The sequence below is a fragment of the Carcharodon carcharias genome, chromosome 13 (assembly GCF_017639515.1).
Source record: "Carcharodon carcharias isolate sCarCar2 chromosome 13, sCarCar2.pri, whole genome shotgun sequence".
In the NCBI taxonomy this organism is placed as follows: Eukaryota; Metazoa; Chordata; class Chondrichthyes; order Lamniformes; family Lamnidae; genus Carcharodon; species Carcharodon carcharias.
In genome coordinates, this window is record NC_054479.1 from 84,115,044 (window position 1) to 84,135,277 (window position 20,234).

At 41.8% G+C, this 20,234-nt stretch overlaps 2 protein-coding genes across 4 annotated transcripts in view; one reads left to right on the plus strand and one right to left on the minus strand.

Annotated features, from left to right (window-relative positions):
- The window catches only part of vezt (vezatin, adherens junctions transmembrane protein), an 81,891-nt gene extending 70,418 nt beyond the window's left edge, over nt 1-11,473 (minus strand). The window contains exon 1 of one of the 2 annotated variants that reach the window (XM_041202865.1): nt 11,398-11,473. In XM_041202865.1, the coding sequence (XP_041058799.1) occupies nt 11,398-11,439 (42 nt within the window). In that variant the 5' untranslated portion in view covers nt 11,440-11,473. The remainder of the gene's footprint in view (nt 1-11,397) is intronic. The other variant, XM_041202866.1, reaches the window with a different exon arrangement.
- A 513-nt stretch (nt 11,474-11,986) lies between these two features.
- The window catches only part of fgd6 (FYVE, RhoGEF and PH domain containing 6), a 156,325-nt gene continuing 148,077 nt past the window's right edge, over nt 11,987-20,234 (plus strand). For both annotated transcript variants that reach the window (XM_041202697.1, XM_041202698.1), the window contains exons 1-2: nt 11,987-12,008; nt 16,615-19,012. In XM_041202697.1, the coding sequence (XP_041058631.1) occupies nt 11,999-12,008; nt 16,615-19,012 (2,408 nt within the window). In that variant the 5' untranslated portion in view covers nt 11,987-11,998. The remainder of the gene's footprint in view (nt 12,009-16,614; nt 19,013-20,234) is intronic.

The following is a 20,234-nucleotide window of genomic DNA, read 5'->3' on the forward strand; positions in this document are numbered from 1 at the left end:
GAATTTGTACACAGATCAAGGTAGACTCCTCCACACACCAGTGTATGGGTGGTGTTGATCCACAGTGACCAGGGAGACCGAGTTTAACCCCCTTTCTATATTGCATAAACTATTAGCCGGGTGTGGTACGATTCCCCGAAGTGCCACCAGGTTAAAGGGGTAGGACAGGGAACAAAATGGCAAGAAATCCTGATTGCTAGTTAATATTGTATTGCCAACAGGAAAGCATGTAAGTGGACATTACAGGGCACTAGCTAGATCCAGCTTTGCTACTCCTCCTGGTTAAACAGCCAACTAACACTTGTTGTCTAGGTTGAGAGTGGAATTACCTCCTGTGGCACTCGTGACATACTAGTTTGCAAAGGAAATGGCAACTTGCGGAAAGTCTCAAAATATTTTTACACATTTTCTGGGTCTATCTTTTAATTCTTTACCTCTCCCATTACCACCCACTTTTACCTTGCACCATTTTGTCATTGACTCATTCTTGCCTTCTCCAAACTCTAAAAAAACAACCCTTTGTTTATTCCACAATCAACCATCATCACCACTCTATTCCTCACTCTGTGCTTACTTAAAAGCTGTTAATCTCTTAACATCTTTCATTTCTATGAAAGGTCATTGATTGAAATGTTAACTCTTTCTTTCTCCACAGATACTGCCTGACCTGAGTATTTCTAGCATTTTCTGTTGTTTCAGTTTCCAACAACTGCAGTATTTTGCTTTTGTATCAAAATACATTTTCTATAATTTCTAAGGTTCTAAACTCCAAATATTTGCCCCAGGGTTTGGACTTAAAGACTACAATGAAAAAAGCTAAAATTATTGTACAGAGATTGGGTACATACTATTTCATTCCTGGGATATGGGTGTTCCTGGCTAGACCAGCACTGTTGCCCATCCCTAATTGCCTAGAGAAGGTGGTGGTGAGCTGTGTTCTTGAGCCACAGTCCACCTGCTGTAAGTAAACCCACAGTGCTATTTGGAAGGGGGTACATGGTTTTGACCCAGCAATATTGAAAAATGGCAATATAGTTCCAAGTCAGGATGGTGTGTGGCTTGGATGGAACCTGCATGTATCCTCTGTTCTTGCTCTTGGTGATAGAGGTCACAGGTTTGAAAGATGCTGTCAAAAGGAGCCTTGGTGAATTGCTGCAGTGCATCTTGTAGATGGTACACACTACTGCCACTGTGTGCCGGTGGTGGCAGGGGTGACTATTTAAGCTGGTGAATGGGTGCCAATCAAGTGGGCTGCTTTGTCTTGGATGGTATCCAGCTTCTTGAGTATTGTTGCAGCTGCACTCACCCCAAGTGGACAGTATTCCATCAAACTCCTGACTTGTGCCTTGTAGATGGTGGACAGGCTTTGGGGAGACAGGAGGTGAGTTACTCACCACAGGATTCCTAGCCTCTGACCTGCTCTTGTAGCCACAGTATTTATATGGCTAGTCCAGTTCAGTTTCTGGTCAATGGTAACCTCCAGGATGTTGATAGTGGCGGTATTCAGTGATAGTAATGTTGTTGAATGTCATGGGGAGATAATTAGATTCTTCTATGTTGGAAATGGTCATTAGTCCTACCGATACGGCACTTGTGTGGAGCAAATGTTACTTGCCACTTATCAGCCCAACCCTGAATATTGTCCAGGTCTTGCTGCATGCAGGCATGCCCGACTACAGTATCAGAGCAGTCAAATCAGCACTACAGATGGGATTCGTCAGAGTCCGCAGCCTTCGCTATACCCAATGTTGTTTCTTGATATCACTTGGAGTGAATCGGATTGGCTGAAGACCGGCATCTGTGATACTGGGGATTTCAGGATCATCTACTCAGTACTTCTGGCTGAAATGACTGCAAATGCTTTAGCCTTGTCTTTTGCAGTGAAGTGCTGGGCTCCCCCATCACACAGGAATATTTGTGGAGCCTCCTCGTCTGGTTCACTGTTTAATTGTCCACCAGCATTCATGATTGGATATGGCAGGTCTGTAGAGCTTTGATCTGATCCATTGGTTGTGGGGTCGCTTAGCTCTGTCCAGCACATGCAGCTTTCACTGTTTGGCATGCAAGACGTTTTGTGTTGTAGCTTCACAGAATCACAGTGCAGAAGAGGCCCTTTGGCCCATCGAGTCTGCACCGACACGTGAGAAACACCTGACCTACCTACCTAATCCCATTTAGCAGCACTTGGCCTATAGCCTTGAATGTTATGACATGCCAAGCGCACATCCAGGTACTTTTTAAAGGATGTGAAGTAACCTGCCTCCACCACCCTCCCAGGCAGTGCATTCCAGACCGTCACCACACTCTGGGTAAAAAAGTTTTTCCTCACATCCCCCCTAAACCTCCTGTCCCTCACATTGAACTTATGTCCCCTTGTAACTGACCCTGAAACTAAGGGGAACAGCTGCTCCCTATCCACCCTGTCCATGCCCCTCATAATCTTGTTTATCTCGATCAGGTCGCCCCTCAATCTTCTCTGCTCCAACGAAAACAACCCAAGTCTATCCAACCTCTCTTCATAACTTAAATGTTTCATCTCAGGCAACATCCTGGTGAATCTCCTCTGCACCCCCTCCAGTGCAATCACATCCTTCCTATAATGTGGTGACCAGAACTGCATACAGTACTCCAGCGGTGGCCTCACTAAGGTCCTACACAACACCAACATGACCAAGATTGATAAAGGCAAGTATCCCATATGCTTTTTTCACCACCCCACTAACATGCCCCTCTGCCTTCAGAGATCTATGGACACAGACGCCAAGGTCCATTTCTTCCTCCGAACTTCCGAGTGTCATGCCGTTCATTGAATACTTGCTTCTCAAATTACTCCTTCCAAACTGTATCACCTCTCACTTTTCAGGGTTAAATTCCATCTGCCCATTTGACCATTCCGTCTATATCTTCCTTAGCCCAAGACACTCAACTTCACTGTTAACCACCCGGCCAATCTTTGTGTCATCCGCAAACTTACTAATCCTACCTCCACATAGTTATCTATGTCATTTATATAAATGACAAATAATAGGGGACCCAGCACAGATTGCTGTGGTACGCCACTGGACACTGGCTTCTAGTCACTAAAGCATCCTTCGGTCATCACCCTCTGCCTCCTACAAGTAAGCTAATTTAGAATCCACCTTATCAAATTACCCTGTATCCCATGTGTATTTGCCTTCTTTTTAAGTCTCCCATGTGGGACCTTGTCAAAGGCTTTGCTGAAATCCATATAAACTACATCAACTGCACTACCCTCATCAACACACCTGGTCACCTCCTCAAAAAATTCAATCATATTTGTTAGGCATGACCTTTCTCTGACAAAGTCATGCTGACTTTCCCTGATCAAACCTTGCCTCTCCAAGTAGAGTTAGATACTCTCCTTCAGAACTTTCTTCAATAGTTTCCCTACCAATGACATGAGACTCACTGGCCTGTAGCTCCCTGGCTTATCTCTACAACCCGTCTTAAATAGCGGAACCACATTAGCTGTTCTCCAGTCCTCTGGCACCTCCCACGTGGCCAGAGAGAAATTAAAAATTTAGGTCAGAGCCCCTGCAATCTCCTCCCTTGCTTCCCTCAGCAGTCTGGGACACAAATCATCCGGACCTGGAGATTTGCCCACTTTTAAGCCTGCCAACACCTCCAATACCTTGTCACTCCCTATATCAATTTGCTTAAGAACCTCGCAGTCTCCCTTCCTGAGTTCGATACCTTCATCCTCACTCTCTTGGGTGAAGACGGACGTGAGGTATTCATTCAACACTCTAGCGATGTCCTCTGGCTCCACTGATAGATTGTCCCCCTGGTCTGTTATGGGCCCTACTCTTTCCCTGGTTATTCTCTTCCCATTGATATACTTACAGAATATCTTGGGATTTTCCCTGCTTTTATCAGCCAGAACTTTCTCATATCCCCTCTTTGCTCTCCTAATTGCTTTCTTAAGCTCCACCCTGCACTTTCTGTACTCCACTAATGCCTCTGCTGATTTGCTTCCCTTTTACCTGCTAAAAGCCTCTTTTCCTTCTCATCGTAGCCTGAATATCTCTGGTCATCCATGGTTCTCTGGGCTTGTTACTCCTTCCTATCACCCTAGAGGGAACATGTTGAGCCTGTACCCTCTCCATTTCCTTTTTGAACACCCCCACTGCTCCTCTGTAGATTTCCCCACAAGTAACTGTTCCCAGTCTACCTTGGCCAGATCCTGCCTTATTTTACTAAAATCCACTCTCCCCCAATCCAAAACATTTTTTTGCAACTTGTTGATTTCTTTGTTCATAACAAACTTAAACTGTACCATGTTGTGGTCGCTATCGCTAAAATGCTCGCCCACCACCACCTCAGCCACCTGTCTGGCTTCATTCCCCAGAATTAGGTCCAGCACTGCACCATCCCTTGTTGGACCCTCTACATACTGACCTAAAAAGTTCTCTTGTACACATTTCAAGAAATCCACTCCATCCAAGCCCTTAACACTATGTCTGTCCCAATTAATGTTGGGAAAGTTGAAATCACTTAATATAATTACCCTATTGTTATTGTTTTTACACACCTCCACAAATTGTGCACATATTTGCTTCTCAATTTCCCGCTGACTATCTGGGGGTCTTTAATAAACACCTAACAATGTGGCTGCCCCTTTTTTATTCCTAAGCTCTACCCAAAAAGCTTCATTCAATGTCCCGTCCAAAATATCATCTCTCCTTACTGCAGTAACTGACTGCTTAACTAATAATGCAACGCCTCCTCCTCTTTTATCCCCTCCCCTGTCTCGCCTGAAGATTCTATATCCCGGAATGTTGAGCTGCCAATCCTGCCCTTCCCTCAACCGTCTCAGTGATGGCTACTATATCACAATTCCACGTGTCAATCCTCACCCTTAACTCATCCGTTTTACCTGTAATACTCCTGGCATTAAAGTAGAGGCCATCCATCCTTGCCTTACTCCCTTGAAGAATAATGCAGCTGTACTCCCTGACTTGATTGTTTTACTGTATTATGTTGTGTCCCTATTCTGCTAACATTGTGTCCCCTCCAGGGACATTCTGTGTCCCAACCTTCTCCAGGTCGCCACCGCATTTGTAGGTTTGCCTTGTGCTGCTCTTGGCATACCCTCCTGCAGTTTTCATTGAACCAGGGTTGAACACCCTGGCTTGATGGTAATGGTAGAGTGGGGGATGTGCCAAACCATGATATTACAGTTTGAGGTTGAATACAATTTTGCTGCTGCTGATGGTCCACAGGGCTTCATGGAGGCCCAATTTTGAGCTGATTGATCTGTTCTGAACCTATCCCATTTAGTACGGTGCTAGTGCCACAGAGGACAAGGAATGGTATCCTTCGTGTAAAGATAGGACTTCATCTCCACGATGACTGTGCGCTGTTTGCCGTTTACTCCTACCAATACGGACATGAACAGATGCATTTGGAACAGGTAGGTTGGCGGGGATCAGTAATAGGAACAGGTCGATTGATGGGGATGAGGTCAAGTAGGTTTTTCCCTCTTGTTGATTCTCTCACCACCTGAGGCAAGCCCAGTCAGCCAGCTCGGGAAAAATGATGCTACTGAGTCACTCATGGTGATGGACATTGAAGTCCTCCACCAAGGACTGACTTCATGAGGCTAAAGTCATGGGTTACTGGGCAATAGTGACCCGTGTGCTCCTATATGTCTCAGAGACTTTGGACAACCTATAGCAGGCACCTCAAAGCACTAGAGAAGTACCACCAGCAGTGCCTTTGCAAGATCCTTCAAATCTGGTGGCAAGAAAGATAGCCCAACAGCAGAGTCCTTTCCCAAGTCAACATGCCCAGAAAGGAGGCGTTAATCACTCAAAACTTTGTCAGGAACATGCAGAGCTGAAGTTGAGATATTGGGAGAGCGAACAAACTTCGCACCTATTTGACCCTCTAAGCACCATCTGCCCCATATGTGCCAGATTCTGCAGATTGTGCACTGGGACAGAGGACTTATGAGCAGGAGTAGGCCATGCAGCCCTTTGAGCTTGCTCTTCCATTCAATAAGATCATAGCTGATCTGGTTGTGTCTCAACTCCACTTTCCTGTCTGCCCCCCATAACCCTCAAGTCCCTTGTCCATCAAAAATCTGTCTAACTCTGCGTTGAATAAATTTAATGAACGGCCTCCACTGCTCTCCACGACCACTACCATCTAGAAGGACAGGGCAGCAGATGCATGGGAACACCATCATCTGGAAGTTCTGCTCCAAGCCACTCACCATCCTGACCTGGAAACATGTCACCGTTCCTTCATGTCACTGGGTCAAAATCCTGGAACTCTCTCCCTAACAGCAATGTGGGTGTACCTATACCACAGGGACTGCAGCAGTTCAAGAAGGCACCTCACCACCACTTTCTCAAGGGCTATAAATGCTGGCCTAGCCAACGATGCCCACATCCTGTAAATGAATACCTAAAAAAAAATACTAACGATCCCCTGAGAGAAAAAAATTCTCCTCATCTCAGTCTTAAAAGGGAGACCTCTTATTCTTAAACTGTGTCCCCTAGTTCTAGTCTCCCCCCCAAGAGGAAACATCCTCACGTTATCCAACCTGTCAAGTTCCCTCAGGATCAAATATGTTTCAATAAGATCATTCTTCTCTCATTCTTATAAACCCCAATGGGTTTAGACCTAACCTGTTCAACCTTTCTTCATAGGATAAGCCCTTCATCCCAAGAATGAGTTAAGTGAACCTTCTCTGTACTGCTTCTGATGCATTTATATATATTTTCAAATAAAGAGACCAAAACTGTACACAGTACTTCAGATGTGGTCTCACCAATGCCCTGTACAGCTGTAGTAAATTGTCCCTACTTTTAAATTCCATTCCCCTTGCAATAAATGGCAACACTCCATTTGCCTTCCTAATCACTTGCTGTACCTACATACCAACTTTTTGTAATTCATGTACCAGGACACCCAGATCCCTCTATATCACCAAGTTCTGCAATCTCCCCCCATTTAATAGTGTACTGCTTTTCCAATCTTTCTGTCAAAATGGACAAATTCAAATTTATCCACATTATACTCCATCTGCCAATTTTTTGTCCAAGCATGTCACCTATCTCTATCCCTGTGTCAACTCTCTACCTCCTCTTGACAACTTCTTTTCCTACCTAACTTGGTGTCATTGGCAAATTTAGTTACCATACATGTGGTCCCTTCAGCCAAATCATTGTTACAGAATGGCAATAGTTGAGGCTCCAGCACTGATCCCGTGGCACACTAGTTACAGCTTGCCAACCTGAAATATACCCATTTATCCCTACTCTCTGCTTCTTGTTAACTAACTATTCCTTTATCTGTGCTAACATGTTACTACCTATGCCATGTTCACTTATCTTGTATAGTAACCCATGATGTGGCACCTTCTCAAATGCCTTTTGGCAATCTAAGTACATCACATCTACAGGTTCCCCTTTATTCACCTTGCTTTTACTGATCAGCCATCTCAGAACCCATCGAATCAGCATGGAAACAAGTCATCATCGATCCCAAGGGATTGCCTAAGACGATGATGATATTTGGTGCCCTTGCTACCCTCAATGCTTTTTTCAAGTGGTGTTCAACACGAAAGAGTACTGATTCATCAGCTGAGGGAGGGCAGGAGGCTGGAATCAGCAGGAACTTTCGCTACCCGTGTTTGCCGTGATGCCATGAGACTTCATGGCATCTGGATTCAATGTTGAAGACTCCCAGGGCCACTCCCTCTCAAATGCATATCTCTGTGCCACCTCTGGTATAGTGGTGGTGAAGTATGACTACAGCAGGTTGTCAGGCACAACTTTCCTGATGGCAATGAGGACTTTGCAGGGTCAACTTGGCAGAGTTTGCTGTTGGTGTTTCTGCTGCTCGGCCAATGCCAGGTTGTCCATCTGATTTTATTCATTCTTTCAACTTTTCTGTTGTTGTTTGATACAACTGAGTTGCTTACTATTATAAAAGCAAAATACTGCGGATACTGGAAATCTGAAATAAAAACAAAAAAATGCTGGCAAAACTCAGGTCTGGCAGCATCTGTGGAGAGAGAAACAGAGTTAATGTTTCAAGTCTAATATGACCCTTCTTCAGAACTGACTAATGTAAGTAGCTTACTAGTCCATTTCAGAGGGCAGTTAAGAGTCAACCGCATTGCTCTGAAGTCAGACCAGGTAAGGATTGCACATTTCCTTTCCTAAAGGACATTAGTGGATCAGATGGGTGACCATTTCATGGTGACCATTACTGATCCCAGTGCTTTTATTACAGATTTATTAATTGAATTTAAATTCCATCAGCTGCTGTGATGGGATTTGAATTCTTGCCTCCAGAGCATTAGTCCAGGCCTCTAACTTACTGATCAAGTAACATTACCACTACACAACTGCTCCCATTTGTTGCAAGCTGTTGGCAGATAATGACATCAATAGTTGCACAAAACTGGACCTTATGTGGCTAGACACTATTTTGTTATAATAATAGAACAGAATGTTGTCCTTCCCTCAATTACAAATAGTTACTACCTCAATAGATATGAAATAAATAAACTAGCAAACAGAGATTCACAATTAAAATGTGAGTACATGGCTGAATTGCAATATGTTCATTACTCCGCACCAGCAAACAAAATATTTGCATTGATATTAAATTTTCATAAAACAAACTGTGAAATTAAAACTTAGCATCAATTATATCATGCTTCGGTGAGACTTGCAATTAAGTATTTTTGTTCCACAATATGATGCTACTTAAACATACCCTTCAGCATTTAATACCACACAGTCCATTCACAAATGGTATAAATGTATGTTACTATTAAAATAATTTCACAAGATGTTGTGATCCTATAAACATAACACTAATTATCTGACCCCATGATGAGCTTCTAACCACGGATCCATTCTGTCAGCAAGACTGCCTGTTTACATATCTGTATCATTGCCTGACATCCCTGTGTTAGTCCATCCTCTGCTGAAACCCTCATCCATGCCTATCTTACCTCTACACTTGACAATTTCAATGCTCTCCTGGCCAGCCTCCCATCAACTTGAAAAAGCTCTGGTGCCTTTGTCCTAACTTGCACCCATTCACTGATCACCCCTCTGCTTGCTGGCCTGCATCGGCACCCATTCCAGCAACGCCTTGATTTTAAAATTCTAATCCTGGTCTTCAAACCCCTCTATGGCCTCATTCCTTCCCATCTCTGTAACTTCCTCCAGATAATTAGTGTTATGTTTATAGGATCACAACATCACGTGAAATTATTTTAATAGTAACATACATTTATACCATTTGTGAATGGACTGCATGGTATTAAATGTTGCTGATGGGTATGTTTAAGTAGCATCATATTGTGGAACAAAAATACTTAATTGCAAGTCTCACCGAAGCATGATATATTGATGCTAAGTTTTAATTTCGTAGCTTGTGTTATAAAAATTTAATATCGATGCAAACATTTTGTTTGGTGTGGAGTAACAAACATGTTGCAAGAGATCTTGGAGTTGTTCCAATTCTGGTCTCTTGCACGTTCCCAATTTTAAGTGCTCCATTAGTAGCAGCTGTTCCTTCAGTTACCTAGGATCTAAGCTCTGGAATTCCCTCTGTAATTCTCTTCGCCTCTCTCTTTTCCTTTAAGACGCTCCTTAAAACCTATTTCTTTAGCCAAGCTTTTGGCTGCTTAGCCACATAAAGAGACTTTAGGACAAGTGTAAAATTTTCATAGAACCATAGAATGTGTACAGCACACAGGAGGCCATTTGGCCCTGTGTCCATGCCAGCTCTCAGCAAAAACTCAGCTAATCCCACCACCGCCCCCCCACCCACCCCCCACCCTCTTTCCTGTTGACCTACACATTTTCTCTCTTCAGGTGCTTGTCCAATTTTGTTTTGAAAGTACCGATTGCACCTGCCTACACCACACTCACAGGTACTGCAATACAGATCCTAAACACTTGCTGCATAAAGAAGTTTTATTTCATTTCACCATTGGTTCCTTTACCAATCAGGGTAACACTCTTGTGAAGCATCTTTGGACATTTTATAACATTCATAGTGTTATATAATTGCAAGCTGTTGTTTAGAACTGCCATTGAGACCCATAAAAGTGGTGTCCGTGAAATATCCAAATGGTATTAAGCTTTAGGTGTTAAAATTAAAGATTAATTTTTACTGGCTTTCTGAGAATTTACCCAGACTTTGTTGGCTCAAATGTTTTTCACTGAATCAAAATAAAAACTGAAAAATACCAAGACATCCTGTGCTTTTAAATAGGCAACAAAATCTGATTTTTAACATCCTTAATGAGTTTTATTTTTTGGCTTACAAGAGTTCAACAATATTCACAAGTAGGATGACAGTGTATAGTATCTGATCTCTTCATTACCAGCTGAAGTGACACCTTCATTCATTTCTACATATTTTACAAGTTAATGAAGTAATAATTCGAGTAAACTAGTTGACAAGTCAGATCAATCAAACCTGTCATTGTGGGAAGTTAAAGCACTAACACAGCAGGATATCATATAGCAGTCCTAGAACTTGAATTAATAATTATCAGTTGAACGATAAAGCAAAGACAAAAAAGGTACATACAAACACATGAATTAGGAGTAGGCCATTCAGCTCTTCAAGCCTGCTCCACTATTTGATAAAATCATGGCTGATCCAATTATGTCCTCAACACCACTATCCTGCCTTTGACTCCCTTGTTAGCCAAGAATCTATCTACCTCTGCCTTCAAAACATTCAAGGCTTGGCCTAAATAGCCAAGTGGTTATGGTAATGGGTTTGTAACCCCAAGATCAAGAGTTCAAAACATTCAATGACCCTGCTTCTACTACACATTAAGAGGGTTCCACAGTCTCACAACACTCTGAAAGAAACATTCTCCTCATCTTCATCAGGAGGCCTCTTATTTTTAAACTGTGTCCCCTTAGTTCTGGTCTTTTAACATCCACACTATGAAGTCCCCTCAGGATCTTATATGTTTCAATAAGGTCACTTCTCATTCTTCTAAACTCCAATGGATACAGGCCCAACCTGTCAAACCTTTGCTAATAAGGGTCCCAGGTATTAGTCAAGCGAACCTTCTCTGAACAGCTTCTAATTATATCCTTTCTTAAATAAGATGACCAAAACTATACTTGGTACTCCAGATGTGGTCTCACAATTTCCTGCACAACTGTGGCAAAACATCCCTACTTTTATACTCCATTCTCCTTACAAAAAACGACAACATTCATTTGACTTCCTAACCACTTGCTGTACCTGAATACTAACTTTGTGTGATTTATGTACCAGGACACCAAGATCCCTCTATACCTCAGAGTTCTGCAATCTCTCCACTTACATAATATACAGCTTTTCCTTTCTTCCTACTAAATTGGTAACATTTACCTCCAACACCAGCTCCTCATCAAATCCTCCATCTTCCGCCATTAAAACGGACAGAAACAATGTGGAGGGTAGGGAACAGCGCTGGGGATTGTGGGAGTTGTAGTCCATCTGACTGGCTGAGCCCCAAGAGCAGAAAGGGGAGATTTACTGAACTACAAGTATCCCGTGAGGCTTCGGAGCTGGGGCAGCGGGGAGGAGGCGCAAACGCATGCGCCACTTTCGGCTTTCGCGCACGATGGGGCCCACGGCCACACGCGCGCGCGCTAGGGCGGTGACGTCAGGAGGAGTGCGCGCCTGCAAGGGTAGGCGGTTGGGCTGCAGGGGGCGCGTGCACGAGCAAGAGCCGCGGCTCGAACCGGACCGACGGCGGTTGAGAGAGAGAGAGAGAGAGCGAAAGTGAGAGCCGTCTACTTGACGGACGGTGACTCCTTTTTAAAAAATACCTCCATATGTTCTATAAAGTTTACTACTGTGCAGTCGAACAGCACCGATAATCTCCCTCCCCCCTCTGTCGCCGGGAGGTGTTTTGTTCGAAAGAAGTCCGGGGAGATGGAGCGCTAGGAGAGCGCACGGCGCCTCCGCCCCCCCCCCCCCCCCCAGGATGAGCGCAGGTGAGTTTGTTCCGCCAACTCTCCACGGATTCGGTTTCGGTCTCGGTCTCGGTCTTGTTCTGGGCTCCGAACTTTCCGTTCGTTTCGTAGCGGAGTCCGTGCTCCCCCCCCCCCCCCCCCCCCCCCCCCCCCGCAAGCGGAGTGAGGGTGCACTGATTTCAGGGGCTTTGCTGCTCCCCGGGTCCCCGATGGCTTTATGTCCACAAATTGGTGGGTCAGATTTCCACTGAGAGCCTCCATCCCCCACAACACCGACCCTATCCCACTTAATGGTTTTTGTTTTTCATGCTGAGAGTTATCTCGTAATGTGACAATCTTTTTTTTGGTAAAGGAAACTTTTTTTTCTCGAGAAATATTCCAATCAATCAGAAATGGTCAGTTTCTTTGCCAAGATAAATTGTTGGAGTTTCTCTTTTTGTTTGCAAACTTGCAATGTTGATGGTTTGTTCGATCACTCTGATGATTAGTCATTTAATTCACGAATTCGACCGGCAGCTATTTTCTTTGGAATACAACGAGGTGTAACGGATAGATTGATTTGCATCTTCCCACTGACCACATCATTTCCCATTTGTCGCCTTTCTCTTTAGTAACTCCTTTTGAGGACATCAGCCCTGTCCAAATTTGTCTTTCATCCCTTCGGCCAGCAGTCCCACAAATTCCAACCAACATCAGCTGCACAGGATCCTTTTGTGCCGGTGTCATGTACATTATCGTAACCAGTTTACACTTTGTAACTGGATTATGTAAGGAAAATAACTTTGTCCTTTTTTTCGTTCAGAGGATCTCGATGTAATTTTAAAAAGTTTTCTTGAAGTAATCAATGCAAAATGAGGATTGTCTTTAATAACTTTACCACATATATGGCTGGTGTGATCCAAGTTAACCGGAAAAGTTTTAGACTCGGACTCGAAACGTTAACTCTGTCTTTCTCTCCACAGATGCTGTTAGATCTGCTGAGCTTTTCCAGCAATTTTTGTTTTTGTTTCAGATTTCCAGCACCCGCAGTATTTTGTTTATATCTTAACTGGAAAAGTTTATTGATGTGTCAGTGTTGTACAATTCTAAAGATTAGTTTTTTTTTAATTGAATTATAAATTTGGCGAGATCAGCTGTAAAGGGCACTGCATCCTTATGGAGGTTTCCTTATCCAGGATTATGTAATTCAAAGCCTTAATTTTTTTTGGCTCTGAATGACATTGTTCCTGTTGTTTCTGTGTGACATCTGGTTTGTATTTTGAAACTGTTTAAAACCATGTACTTTTTAAAGAAACTCTTGTAATTTTTAAGTGGACTGCACTAAAGTAGTAATTGTTTTGTGTTTTTGGGGAGCAGATGTGTCTTTGGCACTTCTGATTGACTAGCTACTAACCCCCAAACTTCAGATGCTTCCTTCCTATTGCTGTGACCATCAGGTTTTAACGCCCGGTCGCAGCTGACACTGAAACCCATTCTTAAGTATTCAATGGAGCTTTCTCTGTTTTGGAGGGGCAATCCTTAATCTCAAATTTCTGAAAGTCCCTAAACAGATTTAAACAAATAAAGGTTTGAATTGAGTATCTTGGATTACAAAAAAAATGTTCATAGAAAAAGTCAGAATTTTCAACCATGCTTTATAGACTGAGTAGTGCTGTTCATGAGGGTGGTAATGATTAATTGTGTGTGTCTTGGTTATGTATTGACTAAGCATGAAATCCCTTTAGCACTTTTCCAGTGACTGAAATAGTTAAGATAGTATCTAGGTAAGCCATGCCAGGAAGATGAGGAAGGTTTCACTTTTTATTTCTGTTCTTGATTACTTAGCTGATCCGACTGGGTCAGTGGAAGGACTGCGACTGTTCAGTTTTGCCCTTCTCGGTCATGGAATGGAAAATTGGCTAAAGTTGCACCTCCTGATTTCCATCCAGGAACTCCTATGTGGACAGCATTGGCCCTCTTAGTCTCATAGTTTGCCATATGTGAAGAATGATCACCTGGGTAAAGTGCAAGAAAGTGACCAGTACCCATGGAATCATTGCCCAGTGAACAGCCAGCACCTCCAGGAGAAGGAGCATGAGCCAAATAAGCCAAGAATTTTAACAAAATTCCTTTGACATTTGAAGTGCAAAACCTGACATAGTAACAGCAGATTAACTTTTTGCCTATGGTAGGGAATCAGTATTCCTGTTGACTTGTTTGAAGTGTTAAGTATACCCATGTGGCGTTCTAGAAATGCAATCGATCACTACCTTCTCACAATGTTCCTGAATCCTTTTCCTCTGAATTGGCTTTTGAACCTGTTTACCCTTTCTGCTCCAATGACTGTTCCTAGTAACTTTTCACAGTTTCTTGCTGCCCTTTCAGTACAGGAGCTGCTTCCCTCCCTGCTGTTATAAGTCTAAATTTTGCATATACAGTAATGTGTAAGCTGTCATTTTGTTAAATTTTAAAATCTTTCTCCTACATTGTCTTGAAAAGTATCAGTATACAGTATCAAATTTTAATTGGTTGTTAGGAAGTGATTGAGAGTGGTCTAGATAACATCGTTTGAAGCTATCTCTTTGAGGGGAAATACCTGGTCTTTGCTCGCTGTCCTCTCTTTCAAATTTGTCCACCATACCATGAATATTTCTTTGGAGTTGCAATTACCTGTACTGCCAGTAAGTTAACTATTCAAGAATAATTTGCTCTATGTGCCTTGTATGTAGCAAAAATATGTATAATTGAATATATGCAATGTCTAAGGCTTAACGTTTCAGTGTAAAATCTTGGATGGCAATACTTTCTTTCTGTAGGGAAACTTGTTTTCAACTTAATTTGCAGTTGGTTAGTATTCCAATCACTGCTTACATTGTAAAATCAACCACACTTGTAAATATTAAGCTTTTTTAAACCTACAAACCTGTTAAACACCTACATTTGTTAATCTTACTTTCTTTTTCCACAGTTGTTGCTACGATGAATAGCTTTGGCTGCTGTGTAAGTTCCTGTGATGTTTGTTTACATTTTTGGACTGCTACCTGAGTGCAGCTGATGTTCCATGTTCATGAACCATTTTATTGGCAGCTGGAAGTAGATAAAATACTATATGTTACTGTATGCTTCAGTTCTTATTATAACATGGCCACATTTTCCTTTTGACAATTATGTAGTTGTGAATCAGAAACTCCTTCAAGGATGATGTACTGTAGAATGTCTGACTGGCGTTTGGCTCATATTCTGAGTATCAAATACATAATTACTGAAGTTTATTCATTACCATTGAGTGGTCACACCTTGATAATTCTTTATCATGCATGTCTCCTCTGGCTAGAGTGCACAATTATGCTATCTCATGTCTGTGCATTTGCATGCTTTGTATGCTGTCTCTAGCTCTATTTTGTCTGTTGTCCTTCCCCGTCCCCATCCCTGCCAATGTTTTTGTACATATCTGCCATAAAAGTTGGCCATTTAGCCCATTCTATCTGTTCTGGCTGTTTGAAAGAATAGTGATGCTTAGCCACATACAGGGTTACAGCCAAAAACCAGGGGCATAAGTTTCTGATTTTCTACTGCCTCACCAACTCCCTTTTATTTATGGAATCAGCTTCCACCATTTTTTCAGGTAGAGCCTTCCAGATCCTGAGAGTGCTCTAAGTGAAAACATTTCTGCTTATCTCCTGTCTGAATCTTTTGCCAATAATTTTATATCTGTGAAATCTGGTTATTGACCCAATCATCAGTTTTTCTTTTTCTACACTAACAAAGCCTCTCATCATCTGGAAAACCTTTATTTGGGTTACTTCTCAACTTTCCCTTCTAAGGAACACAGAGCTAACTTTTCAAACATCTCCTTATAATTGATATCCCTCATCCCTAATAACATTCTAGTAAACACCCTCTGTACTCTTTCTAAGGCATTTACATCTTTCTTGCAGTGTGATGCTGAGAATTGTCTATAATTCTCCAACTAAGGCCTAATGAGTGATTTAAAGAACTCTATCCTGATATATTTACCTTCATGCCTGTATTTATAATAAATCCATGAAACCCATATGGTTTTTTAACCATCTTATTTGCTTGTCCTCTATCAACTATATCTTCTCTTCCTGTCCCCTTCCCATAAAGCCCCTGGCCTTGCTCTCACCACATGCCTGTGTGCTCTGATTTATGCATATCCTTGTTCCCATGTTTGGTCATTTACTTTATCTTGCCTGTGTGTGATTGTGCTTCCTCTCTGTTCCAGTCGCATGCTCTATCTCTAGTCAACTTGTATTCTAGCTCTGTGTTTCATCCCTCTGCCCTCATTCTATCCTGTTGGTGTTTTTTTCTCCTCTCCTTTTGTCTGTCTGCATTTACTTTCCCTCTTGCTCTTCTTACAAGTTTTCCACTTGTGCTCTTATTGGCAATTGGCTCACACTGGTTCTCAATCTGTCCATTATCCTCTTTTTAAAAACAGTGCCAATGTTACAACATATTCCAAGTTACTGTAATTGTTTCAGTAATATGTACATTTGTACTGTAAGTTAATCCATGTGATACTTTTTTGTTTAAAAATCGGCTCTTCTAAAACCCCATATGTTGTCAGTTTTTGTCTTGTCTAAGCTATAGAAATACAAGTTTTTTTATGTGTATCTTTTTCTTGTAGAAATCAAGAAGCCACCAGTAGCCCCTAAACCCCGATTTGTTTTGGGAAAGAAGCCACCTCCTCCCCCAGTTGCACCAAAACCAGACATCAACATATCAGAACCATTATCAACACACAAAGGACCAAAACCAGCGTTAGCACCAAAACCAATATTGTCAAAAATTACTCCAGTGGCTGAAGTAAAGCCAACACCACTACGAAATAATAAATGCTCAGAGGGAATTAAGCGAGAATTGAATGAAAATGTGAAGTGTCGAGCTTGCCAAGATGTTAGTGATGGAGTGCAAAAGGGAAGCTGTGAATTAACTCATGGTTACATTAAATCAAACTGCTCATGTAAAGCTGAATATGAGTATAAATACATAAACGGTGAAAATACATATAAAACTCAATTTGTCATTGACCACTTATCCAAACTGGAGACTTTGGAAAAAAACAAAAAATGCGACCAAACAAATTATTCTTCTAGGATACAGCACAGGTCAGAGACTCAGTGTGGCAAAACAGTTAACAAGTACCAGATAGTTACCAAAGCTGGTTTCCCAGAGCAGAAATTTAAAGATGTCTTAACTCAGGTTGTATCGCCAAACAATTATCTTCCAAAACAAAAAGATGTACATTGTGATGCAGATGTCAAATTGCACAGTAGCAGCAATGGGCAAAGTGTACTGTTTATTACTGACCAAACCTTCCAAAATATTAGAAATTCTAAAAGGAATACAGGAGAGCCATTTCTTGATGGGCCGAAAGACTACGAAATTAAAAATGCTGCTGATCAATCAGAAAAAGTGATAGAAAATGGTAAGAATTGCCACTCTTCTGGTATTGACCACAAAGAAAGGGTGCATAACAGTCAGCCAAAAGCTCCATTTACAGTTGCAGGAAAGGAGAAATTGATCTTTCAGGACACTAATTTTTTAATTACTACTTCAGCATCCACTTCAGCACCTTGCAACAAACCAGTTCCAATGCCAAAACCAAAGAAAGCACGACTAATTGGTCTTATCAGGCAAAACTGTGTTGATGACAGTGTGGAAAATGCTGTGGATCCTAATGTGACATGCAATGATTCTTGCTTCAAGACTCCAGATGGAACTACTGTAGATTTCAAGAAATCATTTGGTTCTATGGATGCTGATAGTGTCTCTAGGTGTAACAGTGAAAGTTCATATCAGACCGGCAAGATGAATAGCGCATCCTTACAAGATAATATTACTGAGCCAAGTCAGGCAAAAGATTATTGTAATCAAAGTGTCATGTCCTGTAAAAAGCCAGTTCTGGATGTCAGCTTGAAAGTCAAAATCACTTCAGACTTACAAAATAGAAGTAAAATAGAAAAAATAAAGAAAGATTTGGAAAGTGGTAACAGAACTTTGCCAGCAGGCAACAAGGGCAGTTTTATTAGAAGTAGTTCTCTCTCCATGAGTTTGCCCAAGTACCTCAGTTTGTCATATGCTCCAAAAGTGCCTGTATTAAACAGAGAGACTGGTTCAGATTTTGAAAAAGTAACCAGCAGTGAAGAAATGCCCGCTAAGTCAGACATCTCCCCAAAGACTGTTCCAGAAAAACCACAGCGTCACAGCCTGCCTGCATCTGTTATAGTTAAAAGGGATCTGTCAGTAGGCAATGATAGGTGTGCAAGCGGTTCAACGGAAAATGATTCAGAAGACCAGCATGGCAGTTTATCCAGTAGAGAAACTAATAGTAATGAACACAAAGCAGTTCACCTGAGTGAGAAACCTGTATGGAAACTGCCACATCCTATTTTACCTTTTCTGGGGAGTCCAGGCACTGTGACAGTAACGAGTACTTCACAAAATAAAGAAGCTATTATTACAAAGCCAAGAGCTAAATCCTTGTCATCTGCTGATTCTGAAAAGCTGGAAAAGTCACCAAAAGAGCCTTCAAAGAAAAATTCATTTAAGAGGATACTTGGTATAAAACTCTCTGCTAAAATGAAAACTGATTTTCAGAAATTTTTGACAAAAGGCAGCTATTCACTAGACAGCGCACCTGATGGACATCCTTCTGTGGAAAGTAAAGACAATAATCACTGCATTTCAGGGTCACTGCCAGGTGATCAGAAGAATAAACCTGTGAAAGCACATTCTGCAGATTCCTACTGCCAAAGTGCAAAGAAAGACCATAAACTCAAAAACCTCTCTGATTTTCCAAATAACTTTCCTGCTCAACCGGAATCGCTTATTGAGCTGCATAAAGGATGTCCACAGAATGAATCACAGCCTATCTCTCCTAAATATGAAAATATCAGTGCCAATTTTGATTGGAAAAGTTCTTCCAGTGTTGAAGACTGTGACACTACTATTTATGAGATACAACCCTATGCAGTGTCAAGCTGCTATCAAAAATACAGAGCAACACAGAACCAGTGTATCAGGTAATTATGAGATTGCTAGTACGTTATAGGCATGCACAAAATTTATTAGTTGTAGAGGAGAATCTGATTAGCTTAAATAAAAGCAGAAAATGCTGGAAATACTCAACAGGTCTGGCTGCATCCGTGGAGAGAAAAACAGTTAACGTTTCAGAACTGTGACCTTTCGTCAGAGTTCTGATGAACAGACCTGAAACAGTGGGCGAAATTTTACATTCTCGCCGAAGCCAATGAAGTTTAGAATGTCTCGCCGCATTTTACGGGGCTGTAAAATTCTGCCTGGTAAATCAATTTCTCTCTCTCAGATGATGGTACGTCAACTGAGTATTTCCAGCATTTTCAGCTTTATTTAAGATTACCAGCATTTGAAATGTTTTGCTACTGATTATCTTAAACTTAACTGTTCATGGTCAAAATTTCAGCGCCTTAATTCATTTACAGTGTGACTGAATGAACTAACACTTCAGTTTATAATGAAATTTCTTGTAAAAGATAGCCACTAAACTACATAAAAGGGCCCTTCCATTGTTGTTGCCTTAAAGAGAAATGTGAACATATCTTGTAGACTATAAACTACAAAGCTCTCGATTCCACTGGTTTCTAATTGTATATATTAATGAAGTAGAAAAGATTCAGTCTGAGCATTAAAAGGTGCTCACTTTGGAGCAATGCACAGACTGAATCTTTCAGTCTGAAATACTTCATTTATGTATAGTTAGAAACCAGTGGAATCTTGAGGTCACCTTGAACCCAACCTGACTTCCAATGTAAATCCTCAGAATGTTACATTTTACACAAGTCTCGGCAATATAGGTGACAGCAAGATAAATGAAATAGTTCCACTATTTTCTTTACTCTCCCACAGGATGTGGGCATCGTTGGCTAGGCCAGCAGTTATTGCCCATCCTTAACTGTCCTTGAGAAGGTGGTGGTGAGCTGCCTTCTTGAACCACTGCAGCCCACATGATGTAGGCACACCCACAGTGCTGTTAGGGAGGAGTCCAGGATTTTGACCCAGTAACAGTGAAGCAACGGTGATATATTTCCAAGTTAGAATGGGGTGAATGCCTTGAAGGGGAACTTCCAGGTGGTCGTGTTGCCATGTATCTGCTGCCTTTGTCCTTCTAGCTGGTAGTAGTCGTGGGTTTGGCAGGTTCTTAAGGAGCACTGGCGAGTTTCTGCAGTGCATCTTGTAGATAGTACAAAAAAAAACTGCGGATGCTGG